At 38.0% G+C, this 21457-nt stretch overlaps 1 protein-coding gene across 1 annotated transcript in view; it reads right to left on the bottom strand.

The window, feature by feature from the left end:
- rims3 (regulating synaptic membrane exocytosis 3) overlaps window positions 1–21457 on the bottom strand; it is a 55674-nt gene that overhangs the window by 26948 nt on the left and 7269 nt on the right. Inside the window, exon 2 of the mRNA XM_028461689.1 lies at window positions 7010–7331. Within this exon, the coding sequence (XP_028317490.1) occupies window positions 7010–7274 (265 nt within the window). The 5' untranslated portion in view covers window positions 7275–7331. The remainder of the gene's footprint in view (window positions 1–7009; window positions 7332–21457) is intronic.

Below are 21457 nucleotides of genomic sequence, written 5' to 3'. Positions count from 1 at the left end.
TTTATATAGCGCAAATTACAACAAAGGTCATCTCATAGCGCTACCAAAATATAAAAAAAATAAAAATAAAGGGGAAAAAAAACAACAAAATCCACACGAACAAGCGTTAATTACAGTAATGTAGACAGCAACATAGGTTAACAAGGATACATACAATCATTTATCAGTTTTTGCACAGCCATTGGTGATATCAGACTGTGCAATCAAAAATGCAAACAACTGTAAAAGCCACTTGGTACTGTCTAATAGAAGATGTGAAGAGAAAGCAATATTAGCAGATAGCCTTCTTAAACTATTACATAATAATTTCACACACAAGATTAATGTATACACAACACATGTGCACAAGCTTGTGTAGGTGTTTGTGTGACTGTATTAGGAGCCAATATAATGAAAAGTTAATTGTGGATTAATAATTATGTTGTATAACATTGTGAGGTTATAAGATAGGATGCCATTTACATAGAATAATTATCTATTGACCATATGCATTTTAAAGATCCAAAGCATTCAAAATCATTCAGTGATGAGGTTGTGGTTAAAAACTACAGACGCGGGCCACACATATGGCAATAAATGGATATAAGCCTTTAGGGGTTTTTTTTACATTTATAAGCTTATAGTGGAAAAGTTATTTCTATAGTAGTGGGTTATTAGTAATATAAATCCCGTCAAAAATCCAAGTTTTTGAGATTTCATCATGTGAGGTCCATCTATTACTCGGACAACATCAAGTTATATTAACCAACTGATTGTGAGAGCGTCTGAGCTTTGAGGCAATAAAATAAACATGTCTCCATTAAAAAAGGAAAAGACAAGTGTTTATTATTATTTGATACTGTAATCCATTGTATAATACAGATAAATCAAATATCATAGGGCTCTGAAGTTTTCATAGAATATTCACTAGTCTTAGATTAATGTTTATACATGTAGCAGGGAGCTGGTTAGACTCAAGTGACAGAATTGTCAACATTGATAGACAGTGTTTTCAGGATCAGCCACAAGTTGGGCAACTCGTAGGTTGATGCTGAGCCACATAAAGCCTGCAAACCATCATTGGAACATGCCTACTTTAAACAGTACACCATGGAGAGAAAAATGACTGCATTTCTGTAACCTAATGTAATTTTTACATGCTTCTCCCTGAAGGTTTGCCTTTCATATAACGTGCAGCAGCAAAACTGTTGGGAAAAATATATACAATAAATAAATGAAAAGGTTTACAAGGTTTCCTTTGCCGTTGGCATCAATTATTTTCCAGTTTCTCTTCCATTCCTGCAACTAGAGTTCCAATTCATTTCATCACACATTCCTTCTAGTCTCTGGATCAAATCAACCTCAGGCTTCAAGATAATTAGTCGGCCAACTGAGCCGGGCACGGGGCATCAGCTGTGTCGCAGCACGCCAAAAGCCATGCAGCACGTGTGCCGCAGAAAAAAATGGACCACTGACAGTGGCCGATGACCGGACTGCTAATGACGCTGGAGTGGAAAACAGGATCTCTTTTTTCGTTGGTCACATCAAACTGAGTGAACGCTGTGTGGAACTTACTGCTTTTTAAATTGCTTCCCCGTGCTAAATCAGCCTGACTTGTTTCGATTTTCAGCAACGTATTCCACCAACTTTTGCAAGCCTTAACTCATCCTGGTCCGTAAACAACTTGTAGGTCAGGTGATGTTAATACGCACTTATAAATGTTTGCTGGTAAACAACTTCTTGCCACTTCTTCCTTTACAACTCTGCATGATCCAGCCACTATCGTTAGCTCTGCACGTCGTCTATCAACCGAGCTAGAAATTTAAGTCCATTACATCCATCAGGTCATTGTCTCACCTTCTTCTAATTAACTCTTCAGACAGTTGGCATGGCTGTTCTTGTTTGCCTTCCTGACAGCAACAGATCTCAGCCACTCACCTTCTAAGTCAAGTGCAGTCTCTTCAACATCCTCTCTTGTTCACTCAAAGACTTGGTTCAGGCTCTTCTGGCTGATTGAAAGTTTGACTTCTTCTTCCTCTACTTCACTTACAGTCTATTGGTGTTGGTCTTCAGAAAAAACCAATAGGTGGACATCGGTTGACATTGATATCAGCTTTTCCATGGATATTGAAAAACCATCGTTTTTGAAGCCAAACCAGTATGGCTCTTTTTCCATTACTAAAGTTGAATAAGAAATCCTTTTTTTCACAGATTATGTTTTTGTGGAATACATCCAGTGGAGCATCACTGGTTGGTTGTACCTGTTATTTCCAATGAGAAATATATTACATAACACAAAATGAGGTTGATGGGGAGATAGTCAAAGTATACAGTACATCAGTATGGGTTAATATTGAAAATCGGAACATTAGTATTTGACAATATCGGCATACTGGATAGGAAGCAAGCTTGTAACTGGAGGGTCATCTGGTCGAACCCCCTGTGGGCCATCATTGAGAGACATTGAGCAAGTCCCTAACCTAAACTGCTTCAAGGTACTCAATGCAAATGACAACTTGTTCTAAATTACTTACTTGGTTAAATCAAGGATAAATTAAATACAAATATCAACAAAAAGCTAATATTGAACTTCCCGGTCCCATCATTTCCCTCATTTTAGTCTCTAGCTGCCAAACTGAATAGATTAACTCTGGTTATTGTTGCCAAAGTATAAGGACCTCCAAGACTACATGAAGATTTCATTCATATGTTTCTTTCTTTTCCTTCAAAACAGTGTAATCATTGGTCATAGTGGGGGATTTTAAATCAACAGATGGGCAATACTAGTCACGGACAGACCTGTGATTTCATTTCCTCTTTAGCTTGTTTTGATAATCAATGACTTTCCAACACACTGCAAACAATGGACATATTCTAATTCTTAGTTTTTTTGTCCTGGTATTACTGACACTAATGTAGCAGAATTTGGTATAAAATATATTGGGTTATATTAGGTCTACTGACACTCTCTCCACACGTGATTAACTTCTCTGTCCCTACAACCCTCGTCTTACAATCTCCTTGTCAAAGATCAGTTTAAAGAGAAAAACTGCTGACTGGAACAACTCCCCAAGACTGACATGTTTGAATAAGGAAATGTTAAAAAAAAAAAAAAACAACAATTTAGTACTAACTTGTCCTCTCGTTAGTCAAATCCACTTACTTCTTTTGTTAAATATCCCCAGGACATTACTTTCATTGATTAACCGCCTTGTTTACCTCGGTTCATTGGTTACCTTTTCATCTCCCACATGATATTCTACTAACTTCTGTAGAACTTCTCAGTCAAATGATCTACTAACTTCTCAAGCAGCTCCCACTCCTCTGGATTCTCACCTCAAGAAGCTAATTTGCTTTCAGCCTTACACCTCCATTTTTGAACTCACAATTTAAGGAAACCAAAGCATGCACTTGCTTATTGGACCTGCTCCAAATCCTTCTGGTAAGTCGTCTCTTCCTTGTTCCCTTAATACCAACAAATCATTCATTCTTTACCTCCGCTGGTGCTCACGTTCGCACACTTTTAAGTCTGCCTGTAAAACTTCTGTTCTAAAAAGACCTGGCTGAGATCCCCCCCCCCCCCACTCACTCCCCCCCCGACTTCAACTTATTTTAAATCTACCTTTACCCAAAAACCGCAAAACCTTGAGACAAGTGTTCAATCAAAGATTCCTACTCCACATCACCATAATCCTGGCATTTGACATATATTCCAAATGCACAATGACTCACTGGCTTACTTCTATTGGTATTTCTATCACCCCCAGTACAACTGCTATTCTAACTCACTAACGCGTCACTTGCCGCAATGGTTATTCCAACTATCTTGCTTTTGGTCTCGTTTAAAAATCACTCCATACAGTACTTTTTTGAAAATCCATTTTGTTAGACTTGCATACTGTGTTTACTTTTTCATTCAATGTTTTTTTTTATTATTGTATGTCATATTCTTAGTTATTTGCTACTTTTTTATCTTTGATTTGAATCATTAATTTGTTAAGATAGAGCCTTGAAAAGGCCCTGAGAAATAGCATTATCATTACAACCTTCAGGTAAAAAGGAAGCCAATGAACCTTGACCAAGCAGAACGGCCGATTACGTGAGAGAAAAACTCTTCCATGAGATCAACTCTTATCCAATATACAACAACCCTTTATCCTCTTTTGTCCTCTTTCGCCCCATTCTACCTCACTCGGTCACGGAACAAACAACTTTGTTTTTCTCAGCAGGCTTCATGATTTTACCTCTCAAAAGTGCATGAAAAAGACCCAATCACCTAGAGAGCAGTGACATAAGCTTGTTAGCTGAATTTTACGCCAATGAAACTGAAGTGGGATTCAGTTTACACCTAAATCAGCAGGAACACTGACTTTTTCCATTTGTTTTTTTTTTGAAGTTTTGAAGTTTAGGGGCACATTGATGGGACTCTGCAAGCTGCCAAGAAGTAAGTAACAATCTAATATAACAATAATATAGACTCCTTCATTTAGGTATCCATTAATGTAAAAATACTTTTTAAGCATCTAATATTTTCATAAAGGTGTCTATTTTCCTGATTTAGGCATCCATTTATAATCTGTGTCAAAAGCACTGCGTGTGAAATTTAAACATTAGAATTAGTCTCAAAAAGTAGCATGAGAGGAAAAGTGCTTTGAATAGGAGAGATGTGTAAAGTGCTGTGATTTTCTTTCAGTGTTCTTTAGGCGAGAACGTCTAAATTTAGACCCCTCATCTTCCCTTCCTCCTTCTACTTCTAGCTTTCACATCAACACTTTCACCTCCACTGTGCACTCTGAAACACCACAAATGAACACAAAGACCCCCGTGGTGGAAAGATCGACAGCCCCTCTATGTGTTGGCTGTGTCAGCTGTGCCCGAGTGCAGCTAGTGCTTTGTGGCATCAGCATGTCAGTGTCTGTATTTATTTTATTTATTTTTTAAATGCCTCGTAAACATTTGTTCACCCTTTGTTGTAGGTACGTCAGCCTGAGAGTAAGGTGAGGGTTTGATTCCCAGGGTGGAGTTTGAGTGGCCACGTTTGGCCTTTCCAAAGTCCAGTATGAAATTATTAGCCTCTCTAAACTTGCAGCAGCCAAATTTGTATGTAGCACAGAGCGTAGCTTCGCTATCTTTGACATAAGTCCACTGTGCAGGTGCTATGATACGGAGATGGGGACTCGAGTTTGCGACTCGGACTCGAGCTGCGCTTAAATTGCGCACACAGACTTCAGACTCAACTCGGACTTTTACTGTTTTGGGACTCGTGAACAATGTTGCGGTGATCTGCCTAAGTGCTCCAAGCACGTTATGCTGGGTGCATGCGCCGCTCCAAGCGCATGCCGGCGTGCTCATACTGCTCTGTGTGCGCGCATGATTCTCTGCGGCACACCTCAACTGGTGAGCGCAATCACACTGATGAGAAAGTCACTCTATAACCGGAGGGGAAAAGCAGCCTTTGGCTGTACGCAATGGAGCTGAGAACACCTGAAACGTGCACTGCACAATACACATGGGAAAAGGACTGAAACCAAAAGAACTACTTTTGAGCTCATAATTACTGGACTGTTAAAATGTGATCTCATCATTGTATAATTGATTTTCTCAATTAATTTGCTGAGTTAATTAAGTTGTTTATATGAGAAGAGGAAAAGAGTTTAACATTCTCTTAAAACCCTGTTTGTTTATGTATTTAAATGCTAACATAAATTAGTATTTAAAATATAGCAGATTTCCCTTTAATAAACTTCAGAGTGAAAATATTTTGTTTATGTATATATATATATATATATATTTCTGTTGAGAAATTGTTAAATTAAAATTGTTTTCTAATTAATATAAATATAAGGGAAATGATTTCAGGTTATAAAAGTAGACCTAGTCTAAAACTTATTTGCATTGTGTTTTATGTTCAAAGGTTTTTCACCTTTCTTGTCACTGGAAAAAATAAGAACGAGTGAAATCCTGAGTCTGGTCAAGTCCTTCCTTTTTCAAGTGTGGGAAGCCATGACGTTATAAAGACACTTGACAAACAATCATTATGTTTGGCGTATTAACTCTGAAGCGTCTGATGAGCTTAATGTGATTCCCTCCTTTTTTTTCATGGCAACCATGGTAACCATAATACGCATCGGGAGCGCGCCTCGCAGCTCACGCACTAGTACCTCGGCTGACGACCGTGGCGACCAGCGGCACACCTGCAGCTGTACCATTTGTCATCACATTTGGTTACATCAACTTCAAACTGGACTGTACCAACAAAAGGAGCGCTGACTGCAAAGTCTACAGTACACCAATCAAAGACTGGGATTGCAATAGCCTGTTTAAAGTGACCATATAACAACTAGTCAGTACTGACACTGTATGCTAAATAAATAAAGGAGTGATAATAATACAGTAAATGCTGTGAATGTCTTAAATATAGCTGTGCAGTATTCTTAGGAGACCAGATAGCAGCAGATGAGAGAAGGCTAATTACAACCAGAAGAGACAAAAGACTTTTATTTTTTGGAGACTTGAGACTTGACTTGAACTCGCAAAAAAAGACTTGTGATCATCTCTGCAATGATACAGCTACAAACAACACGTTTCAGCACACAATGGGTCTCAATGTAGTTTTCTTGCCCTGAAAGGGACAATACGCTACAAAAAAGGCAAAGCTACATACAGCCTGATAAAGAAAATTACTTGTTTGTAACCTCAAAGCAATAGGGTAAAAAAAGTAAATATATCATTCTTAATTTGTTTAAAAAGAAAACCTTGAAATTGAAGAAAAAAAAAACAATACCCTTGAAAAACGGATGTACAAATGGAATATATATTCCATTTGTATATATATATATATATATATATATATATATATATATATATATATATATATATATATATATATATACTGAAACTGATGTACAAATAAAAAATTAAATTAAATAAAAAATTGTAAAATATTGCATCAAAGAAAAATTTGAGAGCCAAACTTCTATGAACTGCCAACAAAGCATTACTTCAACCAAAGCGGTAATGGTCCACTGACCTTGCTGGTTGAGCTGCTGTGTGCTCTTGCTCCACTGTGACAACCCCACAATAGCCACCATCTTGGCCCCCAAACTGGATCGCCGCTTCTTGTTCCCAGGCAGAGATGCAGAGTCTGGGCCGCCACTGCTGGGACTTTTCTCCAGGTTGTACATTGCCCCTGAGATGCTGGAGGAACGCACCACGTTGCGAGCGGCTGCGGTGAGCCCGCTGAGGGTGCTCATCCCACCCGGGCTTGGCACCTCCACGGAGCTGCTGAGCATCATGGTCCAGCTGGACAGGAGGGCCAAAGGGCTGGGAGGAAGGGTGGGGAAGATGAGTGTCTGAGGGCAGAAAAACAGAGGAGGGAAAAGATTCATAGAAGGTGGGAAAACAGGCAAAGAAAAGAGTGTCAGGAGTGGGAGAGGTAGACCACTGAATTAAGGACGACGTATCGATGTGCAGCGTGTCTGATAAAGCTCCGTGGTGCAGCAGAAACATAAAGTGTACATTTTATCTACAGTCTGTGTGGTTTGCATTAAATTCACCACTTACTGCACACGCAGCAGAAACCAACACATACCCCACCCCCTCCCCCTGCAAACACACACACACACACACTATTTATTTTATGTTCTCAAAAGGTACCAAATAATACACTTTAAAGCTTTAATTAATAATGATCTACTATTACATCTAATACCGGTGTGTAATTGCATGAGCACTGGTGTTACTCACAGCAACAGCATTGCCTCAAAAGGCAGGGCTCCATGGTGACACTAATCCCTGAGTTGAATTAAAACGTCAAAATGAAATAAGTGGGTGTTTATTTACACCTCAGCTTTTCAACCAGGTTATTAAATAATTATGTTTTTTCCCCCCTGGCTTCCTGTATACGCCACACATTCACTTTCCAAACTGTGTGATTACACAGAAATGGACGGACAGCTTTTAAATATGTGGAAACACTGTGGTCAACATTATGAGTATACACTATACACAGCTTTTATCACGTCTCAAACACTGCACACGTTCTGTGCAGCTCTGCTAACTGATGCAGGTAATGTCAAAATGTTGCAAAAAAAATAAGTACCTCCAATGTTTCTGTTTACTCATGGATTTAAGTTGGTATAACATTAACATCAAGAAGCACACTCAGTTATCTGGATCAGTGATTTCAATCAAGATATCATGATCAGGTTTGGAACAAGTTTCTATCTCCATTAATAACGATATATTGCGTCTAAATGTATGGCACCCCCATTATTATACACTTGTATTACCCTCACAGGGCCTACGAGAAGGATTTATTAAGGTGGAAAATTGACTTAGTTCTGCTTTGATTTTTAAAACTTCACCAATGATGAGAGAAAATGATTTTTTGATTTTTCAAACTGATCCATAATCAATATACTGATCCAGATCACATCCAAAATTTTGAATCTATTAAGGTCCATCTTTGGTTCAAATTTTGTCAAGATCCGTGGCGTACTTTCAACGTAATCCTGCTAACAGACAATTAAACAAACAAATGAATCTCCTTTGCGAAGGTCGCAACATTGTAAACTTGATCAGAAAACTCGAAATCATTTTTTAAACTAGCGCTAACATGCTAAAATGACAACATGCAGATATTACCATTAATTAGTTGGCATCATAGTGTAAAGTTTGTTTTCAAAGTTTAGGGTGTGTAAAGCGATCATAGCCAATAAAAAAAATAGCACATTAGTAACCAAATAGTGAATCTAAACTTCATATGTAGGGCCCAATGATTTTCCTGTTAACGGAATTGCGGACGCAATCACGGAATCATGAAGGAATTTGTGTAATCATTACGGGCTGGATTGATGTCATCAGGATAATTTAAATTAGGTTAATTTAAAATAATTTAAATTAGATTGATTTAAACTAGGTTATAATAATAATAATAATTTACATTAGATGAATTTAAAATATGTTGATCAAAACTTAAATCAATAAACCTGCTCAGATTCAGTAAACCATTGATCCCCGAGGGGAAATTAATGCTGCTCTCATACAACACATATCTACCTTTTAATTGTAGCTTCCACTAGTTTAATTTTTTTTATCAATATTAATTTTGTTTCCTCACAGGAGTTCATAAATAAGAAAATAATTAGATATATAATAAATAATTAAATATATCTAAAAACTGAATTTTAAAAAATAATGTAGAAAACACAGAATTTGGAGGAAAAAAAGTGGATTTTATAGGGCCCTATATACAGTATGTATACTGTAATGAGCAATGAAGAATTTGTCAAAACATTCCATTATCATCATTTTTATTCAATTCAACTACTTTATTGGCATCATTTCACTCGCACAGCTTAAAACCTCACTTATACATATATTTTCAAGCTCACCAGTTATACACTGTATGTGCTGAGCTGCTTTGTGCCACACGCAATGCTCACTTTTCATAGCTGGGAACCATAAATAATACATCTAAAGAGCAATAAATTGCCCTTATTATGTCTACTTTGCAGGAGACTCAAACAGACAACAGCACAGATGTCATAGGGAATGAGCGTCACCGGTCTACTTAGTCACATCATCACAGTCACAGTCCTTCCATCCGAGGAAATCTTTGCAATTCAGCGTTCTTGAGGAACTAAATTCAGCTTGAGCAGAAAAGCTGCTGTCGGTGTAGGTCTCAGTAATACAAAGCAAACAAGGAGAAAGACAGTATACACGGGTCTATTCACTAATATTTATGCATTCTTAACAAAAAGGAGACGCATAATGTAGGAGGACACAAAGCAATCATTCAGTTGCACATGTACACACGTGTTTCATCATCCTAGCCTGCCCCTCGCTTTCTTACTGCTTTTTATTGCGAGCGATGGCCACTCTTCAGCGTGTCTCTGGGGTGGGGGGCTGTGCTCTAAACACAGAGCCACAGAAAATGAGGATAAGAGCCGTGTGAGAGAGGAGATGAATAGAATAAATGTGCTTCAGAGAGGCACGAGGAGAGAGGAAGGCCGAGGGAGAAGAGATGTGGGAGGTGGAGAGTAAGACGCTGGGTGATGATGAACGAGCACCGAGGGAAAACGCTGCAGGAAGCTTCAGCCTGATCGCACAGAGACGAGGAGAGGGAGAAAACATGACAGCGCGAGTGACAACAACTCAGACATGCGTCCAATCATGTTCTCCTAATGATGACATGCAGCTTTCCTTGGAGTGTGCGTGCCAGTCGGTGCCCTACAGACGAGCTCTACAGTGACATGGTGAACTTTGGTAAACTTTATGAAGTCAAACTCTATGTTTTACGAAAAGAACTTCTACACAGTGACAGGTGGCAATGGTAGCCATGTTTTTATAATTTCTATATTCTATGTTGACTGAGCCAACATCGATCTGTTCACTGAGAAGGAGATCATTGGCACAATATTTGTGTTTTACTATTAAATAAAGCTAAAATTATTACTGCTATAAATCTACAGAAGATGATTCTCGTAGAACTAGTCGTGGGGAAAAAATTGTCATCTTATTTAGCTTTTTTGGTCTTTTTTTATGCTGTGTTGTTGTTATTCTATTGTTGTATGTTCTGTTGCAGGTTGTTATAAAAGGTATTCATGTAAAGCACTTTATTACAGCTGTGGCTGTTCAAGTGCTCAATAAACAAAGTTAGGTTACTATTCCTAAGCGTTTACCTGCTACGTCTATGTTAAACATGAGTTAGATTAGCTACTCTTATCATATCCTGGTTAAATCCGTCTGACATCGAGATAAATTCACTCATTACAGCAGCAAAAGATAAAGAGTAAAAGCAAGAATATACAATAAAAACAATGAAATGAAAAAAAAACAATAAACCTATGAATAATATGTAAGAGTAAGTAATATACTGTATAACAGGAAATATAAATACAGATACATAGAAATACATATGTTCTACCTGAAGGTTTTGCGTGAAATTTTGGGAAAAAATGTGGGGAAAAATGACTGAACACCGGACAGTGCAACTGGAAACAAAACACGATGAGGCGTTAAAGCATTGGTATTTTCCTGTGAATGTCTATTGTTTTAGTCTAGATGATCTAATCAATGATTATTTTAGTTTATCTAACCTTAACGTGTGCTGATCATTACATGATGGTTTTTGGAGTCTACTGCAGGCTAGCTTTTATTTAGAAGTTGCCGTTTGTATAAATTAATGTGTGTGAAATTAATGGTATTGATGTTATGATGATAGATGTCGGGTGGGAGTCGCATAGTAATGCATGCCCTACAAACAGTTGGCTATAAAAACCATAATTAATTCATTCATATATTGTTCAAAAGAACAACAAATTAAGCATTATTATTATTAATAATCTATCTGTCTTGGTTTTACACATTCATAGTAGTAGCTGGATCTAGAGGATTAGAATTCCCTGAACCAGTACATCTCAGTCTTTACACCATTTGGAAAGCACATTTCTTTTCTTCTTTTTTTAACATCTGTGCTTGGTTCAAAGATTCAAACTAACTTCATCACAACACACTTTTTGGTTTATTATGCTCTGATTATTAGATATGCACTCATTCACATTCTGCTGCTTCTGTATATACTGTGCATGCGTTTTTAAACGATTCTATTTCATTTATATATGTATAAAGGGCTTAAACTCTGTTTTTTGTTCTCATGAGCACAAAAGATAAATAAAAATCTTGAATATTTAAGTTACTTTTGAACAAACTTCAACAAATTATATTTTTACCTTGAAACAACGTGGATAGAAACTTGAATATATGGCAATATGCTAATAAATTCAATGATTAGACTATCAGAACCTTTAAAACCTGCATAGGATTAATCTGTGTATATTGTAATAAGCATAGCCAGCGACTATTCAGAAACTGTTATCAGCTTCTCGTGTGATTAATGTTCATTCTTGAAAAATGTGACATTTGTCCTTTGCTGCAGTGTGAAGTCATACGGAGAATGTTGCCCACTAAAGATAAAGACGCTGTCCTGAACTCATACTTTGTGTGTTTACACCACGGCCTGGAAACAAAGAACAAGGCTCTCAGCCTGTCTGCTGTGCTTTGGCACTAATATTTATATCGTTAACACTACATGCGGTACGATTATGTAGCTATCCTCTTACACTGTTTTGGCAGACCTACGGCCGTATTCCGGACCTCATCCATCTTCTTCTCCGTGCTGGAGTGCTCCCTCGCCATATGTTTCTGTGCTTCCATCACGGAGCTCATTTATTTCTCCTCCCGTCAGCAAATTGCTCTCCTCGCCCATCCTGGTGGCTCACGCTTCTTCCCTCACACCTAATCACTTCCTGTCTTGACCCCATTCAACTCCACCATGTTTGTCTTCTTCATCCACGGGGGGAAAGATTGTTTTTGTTGTTTTTAAACTTTTTTTTTCCTCTCAATGTTCTAAACCGGGACTTTTTCACAGCATATGGGGATTGTAAGGTGCTAAGGCAAAAGTTTTTTGGTTTTTTGTTACTGCCTTACTTTAAAGCCAAAAGTTATTTGTTGAATTGGTGATGAGTCATGATGAATGGAGTTAGAGAGTTACTTGTGCTTGGTATAGGTTCTCCAAATAAATACTGTACAGACAAGAAATAACATTTTATTCAAAGACGCACTTTTCTAATTTAAATTAGGTGTTATATGGGACTCGCAGTAATATTGAGTCTGATGTGGACACGTTATAAACAATTATTCAATGGTACCGATTAAAAAAATTAAAAAAATAACAGAAAAGCCTGCTACATTGGTTGAAGCACAGCGTAGGGGCCAAAATCACACAATAGGGGACCAAAATCATAGCGTCGGGGGCCCCTACGCTCAACAGCACGGGCGAGAACCCTGCCTCAATTGTGTCGATGAAGCTTCCAACCAGTATGAATCGAGCATATCAATAATGATCTATGTAAAAATAATATTGCAACAAAAATTTGAAGTGGATATCTGTGGAAATGTGATATCTACCTATAAAAGCAAGAAAGTTCTGTATGCGTGTGTGTGTATGTATGTATGTGTGTTTGTGGAGCGAATATCTCCCCGACGCGGGGACTCCAAAATATACCAGACAAAGATAGTTAAACTAGATATGCCCAAGGTGATCCTTTAATGGAATTTTTAAACATGCTTCCACATATTCAGAATACACTACAGTTGCTGGTCATTTAATTAATCTACAGTTCAGCAGCAAAGTGGGTGCTTAACATTTGCTGTGGCTGTAAGTGGCTTTTTAATTCACTCTAATAAACCCTGATTTAAAAAAAACAAAAAATAAAAAAAAGATGCATCTTGCAGTCAACTAATTTCTTGGTTTCCTTTCGCTTTCATGATTTTCTAAGGTTTTTAAATAAATTATGAAGAGTGCATACCGTATGTTACATACAGTAAAACATACGCCATGCATACAACATGACTCACACAGTATCTTCGTATAGATTGTGTGTGTGTGTGTGTGTGTGTACGTGTGAGATCTTTAGATGAAAAAACAGAAGGATGCTCACACGCAGAGGTGAGTTGAGAGTGCCAAGCCACGGGCAGAGCCAAAGGATAACACACAGAAATCCCACACAGAGAAATCGCAGCATAGTGCAAACACACACATATGCTACTGAGTGTACGAGCCAGAGCGTGGCCGGAGACCGAGCCAAAATATTGAGAGCGGGCGTTGGCTATTAGACTTATATTCACATCCAATTGTTGTGTCAGAAAATGCCTCTGGACTGAGCTGAGCTGAGCGGACACAACATTAAAGACACTAATTCTCCCATTTCACGCCACGCTGAGCACTTCTAAAGCCACGCCCTTGAACACGGATCCAAATAACAATTTCAAAGCTGTGAAATGAACAGAGAAGGGTTTCACGAGCCCTCTTTCACTTTGCCTCCTCCATCGGCTCAATCAAATTTCTATCCAATAAATTCTTTAATGAAGCGAGTCATCGAGTCAGTCCCCGTACATCACTTTGTGACGGCAAACATAAATCCACTTGGTCACACCATGATTGGCCAGAATCAGGTTTGATTAGTCATTGCAAGAGGCAAAAGTGTGCACAGACAGAATGAACTTGTGTGGCTGCTTCCGTGTGATGGTGCGAGGGCCACACAATTATTCCAATTTTAATCATGATCACGATTTTGGTTGCCACGATTAAATTAACTTGATCGTAGAATATATTTACATTTAAAATACGGGCTCTGCACTCCGTAATAGTGTTTCTATTCATTTAGCCTTTGGTACATTTTAATTGTTTTTTAATTATAATTTTCATTTTAATTCCATTTTAAAGCTTAATGTTGCACTTTAAACTGTACACATAATGTATGTATAAAAGTAGTGCAATAAAAACAGATTTTTTCCCTAAAAAGATAAATAATTGTGATTATATTTGTGATCAAAATATTAGGAATTATCATTTTGGCTATTAACTGTTTTGCCTTGTTTTTGTCGCAAATTCTGCTAAGACACTACTTGTATATATCTATATATATATATATATATATGTATGTACAGTATATATATATACATCCTTTATAGTTATTAATATTATACTATTTATGGTTTGTTTTTGTTTTATTTTTAATCACCATCCATTAAGTCACATTCCTTGTATTGTTTTAAACTCCACTTGGCAAATAAAAACTATTAAAAAATGTTAAGAATTCCTTGTAAATAAAACAAGAGTTAAGGACATAACTACGATTCTGTGAATCCTGAATGACCGCCAGAGGCGGTGCTTTAGCATTGGTTATCTACGTCTCACGTATGCACTGGTCGAGCCCCAATACCAACAAAGTCACCTGTAACCCCTGAGTGACCCCCCAGGAGTCTATAAGTTCCAGTGTCACCGATGGAGCTTTTCCTCAGGAATCGTTTCGCGAAACTACAGTGATTCGTTTTGGCAGTCATCCGGTATTCATAGAACTGTAGTTGCGTACGAAACTCTTATTCTATTTCATCCCTACTGACCGCAAGAGGCGGTGCTTTAGCACTTGATGACCTACCTCACACACTGGATGCTGAGGGATTGATGGCCAAAACCGCTCTCAGAGGAAGAGGCGTGGCCACGTTGACTCTGTAGAATCTGGTAAAGGTGCTGGGTGAGGTCAACGAGGGTGCAGCACAAACCGCTTCAATGGGTAGTCCCTTCAGGGAAGCCCGAGAGGTAGATTCACTCCTCGTTGAGTGACATCTCACCCTGGATAGTGGAGGGAGAGCACTGCCGTGTAGGCATGCGTAATGGCATCCACCACCCAGTGGGATAGCCTCTGTTTTGACAGGGCCCGGAACGGCTGGTTAACGTAGAAGGGTGACAACACCTTTGGGAGAAAGGCCACGTTCGGCCACAACGTGACCCCACCCCCATCAGGGTGCCACCTCAAGCATGTATCTTCCACTGAGAGGGCATGTAGTTCGCAACCTGCTTAGCAGAGACAATGGCTAAGAGAAATACGGTTTTGACCGACACCCACTTGAGCGTTTGTCGTGTATGCAGCCGAGTAGCTGAGCTGCCACCGGAAAAAACAGCCGACGACCGGCTGCCTGTTGTCAGGGCACTAGATGAGCTCTAAGCGCCTCGTTAGCTTGAGCAAAAGCACTGCTGCAAACTAACCGCTACTGGAAGAAAAACTACAGCCAAGGCTGTGAAACAGAAAGCGACAGCTGAAGCTGTGAATAACACTGACCGGGGCCACAATCGCCTTGTTAGCTTGAGTAAGAGCACTGCTGTTAGCTGATGAATAAATCCTGTGTAGGACAATAACATAAGCGACATCCAAAGCAGTGAAAGCACTGACCAGCGCTGCAATCGCCTCTTTAGCTCAAGTGGGGGCACTGCTGCTAACTGTGACTAATAAGGATGTAACAATTCACTCAACTCCTGATACGATTCGATTCACGATACTGGGTTCACAATACAATTCTCTCACGATTTAGTTTACAAAATGGGACTGTCCATAAATGACTGAAAAATATTTTTTGGGAAAATACTGTACTATTTTTCTTTTATTTTTTATTGTCAAAAGAATCCCTTGATAAACTATTCAAAACAATGCAATTTAACTAAAAATAAATCTTGAATGAAATAAATAAAGGAATAATACAAATGAAGAAGAAGCCTATTAATTTAAATTCTGGTTCTATAGTAAACAATACAAAACTGCATAAAAGTTATTTTTCTTTTTAAAAGTACAACTAAAAGTATTTTGTGCCTTAAAAATTGGACTTAAAAAAAAACAGTCATTGCACTATTTGCATCAGATATTTGTGTGAACCAGCAGAGGGCGCTGGTACCCCAGTGGTCGGTTGGCATGCAGATATCTTGCAGTGAAGAAGAAATGCTATGATAGCAGACAGAGCTAATAGAAAAACGTAACTTTTACAGGGATTCATGTAATATTACAGATATTCTTTCATTGCCAAAGGGGTAAGGAATAATTTATAAACATGTTTAAGAGTAGAAGACGGCCAGAAAGAAACTAGTAGCAGATTCTGCCCGCCGCCAACGCTTCTGGATAGTGCCCTCTACTGTTTAAAAAAAGTACTGCGATTCAATTTTCACAGCATCGATGTGAACAGTGATAACTATGAATCCATTTTTAACTGCCTTACAAATAATCGTCACATCCCTAGTGACTAACCCAGCCTCGGTCAAGGCAACGTGGAAAAACAAGCTGGTTATATGATACCGTATTATGGCGTCTCCTCCAGCCTCTTGGAGGACGAACACAGGCTCGCAGCTACAACCTGTAAAGGTCGCGGGGCTGCCGATACCATGGCTTGTTTTGGCTTTTTCCTCTCTACGATCTTCATGGGACTAACGTCCTAGTGCATATGTGAGACGTAGATATCCACTGCTAAAGCACCGCCTCTGGTGGTCAGTTGGGATCAAATAGAACCATACTTTCAAACCTAGACCTGCAAGATTTACCTTTTCACCTCATTTAATAGGGTTGCCAGTTGGAGAATATGATACTCCCAACATATTCATAATGAGTTAATTATCCCTCACAATTAATGACAGCCTCATGACATGACGGGAGACAAAAAAACTTACATTTAGCATCCTACACCCTGTGGCAGTGACGTGCAGTCAGGTGAGGCAGAGCCTCAGGCATTGCCATTATCAAAAGTAAATTAAACAATTAATGACCAAATAAAATGAATATAAATATTTTCTACTGATCAAATGTAATTTCTGTTTGATTCCAAAACGTTTCAATCATTTTTATGATTAAAATTGCTGAATTTGCAATATTTTCACTGTGGGAGGCAACTCGCCTCAGATTGCGGCATACCTTACAAACTGGGTTGATCGTATGTCTTTTGCTTTCTAATTGTTTGTCACAAATGTAATGTTTGTAGACACTTTTATTATATGCCCTCACTTTCCATGGAATAGGAAATGTATTTCACGTGTATTTATTACATATTTGCTGTTGTTGATTTGACATAAAACCACACTGAAAAAGCATGAGGTGAGCCAGTACCTCTGCCTCAACTGAAGGGGGCGTGCGTCACTTAGCGTGAGGCTAATAACGCTAAGAACAAGTAGTCCAAGTTTGTTTGTTTTTAAATTTTTCCTGTGATTGCAAAAATGGAGGAGGAATATTTTATATCTCTGGCAGTAATTTCTATTGAAAAAAGGAGAATTTTAAAACTAAAAAAACACAAGGACGACTTTTACAACAAAGTCATGGAGATTTTTGTCTATAAAGGATAAGGTAAGACCATGAATAAACTGCAGTTTTATTTTTATTGAGTATGAATTGTGGCATTGCAAGGGCAAATTACAAAAACATGACTAAATACATATGTGTGTGTAATCATGTTGATATGAGATATAAAGCAACCAGTAGTCAATGTGCAACCTGCCAATTGAATGGTGAATTTAAGCTACTCTATAAATAAGTTCATATAATTATAAAAACACTAACCTCACCATACATCACTGCCCTGTGGTAAACCTGTGCAACAACAATTAAAAATAAATCACACTAGCTGAGTTGCAAACTCCACATTTCTCCATGGTAAATTAATTGCTGCTGTAAAATATATGAATTGATTGTTTTATGACATTTATGATATCACTGTTCAAACAGTAAATGGTGGTACACATAAGAACCACGTGACAAAGCTGTGCTAACCACGCAGCTTTAATGATGAATCATTAATTATATAAAATATTTAATATCAGTACTGTGTGATATGGCGCTTCCGATGTAAATTATCAGTGACTAAGACTTTGATTTGCAAAATACAAAGAAGAACGTCTGTGATGGATCAAAATTGTGGAGGAGGAAATTGGATTCACGTTTAATAGGAAAGACCAGTGAGTGGTGAGCCCTAAATCATCTGTATTTCAAATAAAAGTGAACAAGTAATCTTATCTTTTAATTATTGCGTCTCAATTCAAATATTTGACCCTTTACAACCCTACATTCTCAGATAAGATTGTTGTATTTTCAGCTAACAAAAACAGGAAGATAAAATGTATTGCTTGAAGGTAATAAGCAGCTAATTTAGACGGTCCATTCAGGCCTGTGAGGGGATTTAGCAAAGCAGCGGATTAACAAAGAATTTTCATATTTTGCTTAATTTCATGAATGTTTTTGGGTGTTTTTTAGTTTGTTTTTTTACTGTGAGAATTTGCATTTGCCCCAAACTGTTAATTCCCATACAAATATGCCCCATATATAATCATTTTAGAGCTTTCCACTGAACAAATGTAACAAAATGTAAGTTAGGTTACTTTGTCACGTACACATCATTGTTACATATGTACACTACAGTGGTTACTGCACAATCTGCCACTGTTGGCAACACACAAGCCACTGATCAAATTAAGACACTGATATAAATGATTATACTTAAATCATTTAAAGTGGTTCATGCTTGAGGTTATCATACATCACGATGGTAAATTTTAACATTGTTAAAACACAATTTCAGGGTTTTAAGTTGATTTTCCTCAGCAACCCACTTATAAGCTATAACCAACAACCAATAGAATAGAGTGTGACAAGCAGTCTTTTGCATTTTAAAGTCCTTCTTCCCATTCTCAGTCTTACATAATTGCATCTTTTTAGTGTTATGCAATGACTCAACCTCTCTTATGCGTACAGTGAGAAGATTAATGGGGAGTGCAGATGTAAAATAGCTTTAGATAACTCAGTCCACAAACTACAGTCCATCAAATGGCAATACTATACGTACTGTAGTCTCTCTAAAAATAAACTACTCCTACTATATCTTATTTTCATGCTCGATTGATGCCAAAAAGCTTCAAAACAGAAATAAAAAAACATTAAAGCTCCATCAGAAGCTGTAAAACATAAAGATGAATGTGTTACATTAAAAATCTATCTTCCAATTTGAATTTACACAATTATTAGATTTTTTTTTTTATTTTGATGCTTGACTGCATGAAAACAGCAACATTTTATTGGTTGGTTTATTATACATGATAGCACAGGTTATTAATGTCAGCTCAGACTGCTCATTTACCTCATATTCCCTACAATAACAACTGAGAGGACTTTAGAAACTTTAAAACTAAAGACTCACCTGCTTTGAAGGGCGTTTGATACATAGTTCTGTGGCACTTGTTTTTAATGTGATAGTTGTCTGTTTTTATTTTTATGTTATGCTGCTTTTAAATTGTATTTTTTTTATTGTGTACAGCACTTTGGTCAACTTTAGTTAATGTAAAGCGTTTTAGCAGTAAAACTTGATTTGATTTGAAAAATGAGGTATGTCCAAAATTGTGTTGAGTTATATTCAACCAAAGTATTAGGGATGCACCGAAATGAAAATTCATGGCTGAAACCAAAAAATGAGAACACCTAGACCGAAAACGGAAAAACCTAAATAATATATTATACAAATTATTAGTACTATTGCATTCATGGCTCTGAATGTATAATAACTTCACTAAACTCAAAATATTGCAATTGTATAAATTAACATTAATGCTTCGAGGAATAAACAAGCGCACGCCGCGTCTATAGAAAAGTATTTTGAAAAAGGCCCAAAAGTAAAATTTCGGTTTTCGGCCGAGAATTTCTGTTCATCACTACAAAGTCTATTTCGAAGCAGTCTCTCTGAGTGAACTACAGAGGTTGACCTTAACACTCGTCTCACTTTCATCCGTCATTTGAAGCCTGCAATGCATCCAGCTCTGAAGCTCTCCCTTTATGTCCACCTTTCCTTTTCATCTCCATCAACAGAAAAGTGACTACGTTCTTTTGTCAGCAGCAGGTGATGGAGACTGAGTCCACAGATAGAAAATCAACGATAAGAAGTCACACAGCCCCTCTGCAGCAGGGGGAAAGTGGGTTAAGAAGGCCACGATGGATGAGACCAGGAGCTTTCCTGACTCATGGTCTTCTTCCTCTGATGACTAATGTGGTCAGTGACCTCTCTCTCTCACTCCCAGCTTACCTGGGACACTGGTAATCATCTTAGGAAGGAGTAGCACATGGGATTTCAGCAGCAGGTCAGTTAAAAATGCATGAGCTGCTTAATGTGGCGCGTGTTCCTATAGAGACCTGCTCCAGGTCAACGGGAGCATCCATAGCTGTCTTATTTACTGCTAAACCTATGGAAGAATGTGTGCATTTGATCCTTTGAGAGGAAAAGATGAGGAATACATCCTAATGCATCACTTTACACATGATTTACAGATTTCTACCCAAGAATGATGATTTTTTTTTGTTCCCTTTTATTAATTGTAGGGGAAAGAATGTAGAGAGAAAGCACATTTACGTCATCTCTCTCATTCAACGTGCTGGAGCTTTACCATCCATAAGTCTGGTGATCCACCTTCACTGTCTGTGTATTCACTTCCACATGGTGTCCTCCCATCTGCCTGATGAAAACACCATCTGCAAACATCATTGTCCTTGAGGACCGTAGCCTCTCACCATCTTTAAATGATTCCAGTATGATTGCTAAGAAGGAGGAGCTCAGAGCTGAGCCCTGAAATAGCCCCGTCTCTATCCTCTCTCTCACGCCGACACCACAGCACTCCGATAGCTCACTGTCATCATTAAAGTCCAGCGCCACCTTCAGATGCTCATCTTTCAATCCTGACCGTGTCACACAGTAACAGAGTTGTCAGACTGTTATTTGTTTTCTTTCAGTGCACTAATGATGCATTCCAGACAACTGGGAAATCAGAAGTTCTGCGTTTAAAATTCTGATGTCAGTCTTTAAAGCGTGGGTTACACAATTAATTGAATTTTAATTGTGATCATGATTTTGGTTGCCACGATTAAATTAACCTGATCATCGGCGATATTTAGGTTTAAATGTGGGTCTCTGTGGATATCTAATCAGGCACTTTCTCACCCATTAGTCAATGGCAACTTTGAGTAATTTGAGGGATTGATGAGAGCTGTGATTGTTTCCAATGAGTTGCATTTTGTCATAGCACTCTGTATAAGTGTATTTATTCGGTTAGCCCTCGGTACATATT

This window comes from Gouania willdenowi, chromosome 11, assembly GCF_900634775.1.
Source record: "Gouania willdenowi chromosome 11, fGouWil2.1, whole genome shotgun sequence".
Lineage (NCBI taxonomy): Eukaryota > Metazoa > Chordata > Actinopteri > Blenniiformes > Gobiesocidae > Gouania > Gouania willdenowi.
The sequence above is the reverse complement of the archived record's forward strand: the minus strand, read 5'-3'. Positions and strand labels throughout refer to the sequence as shown.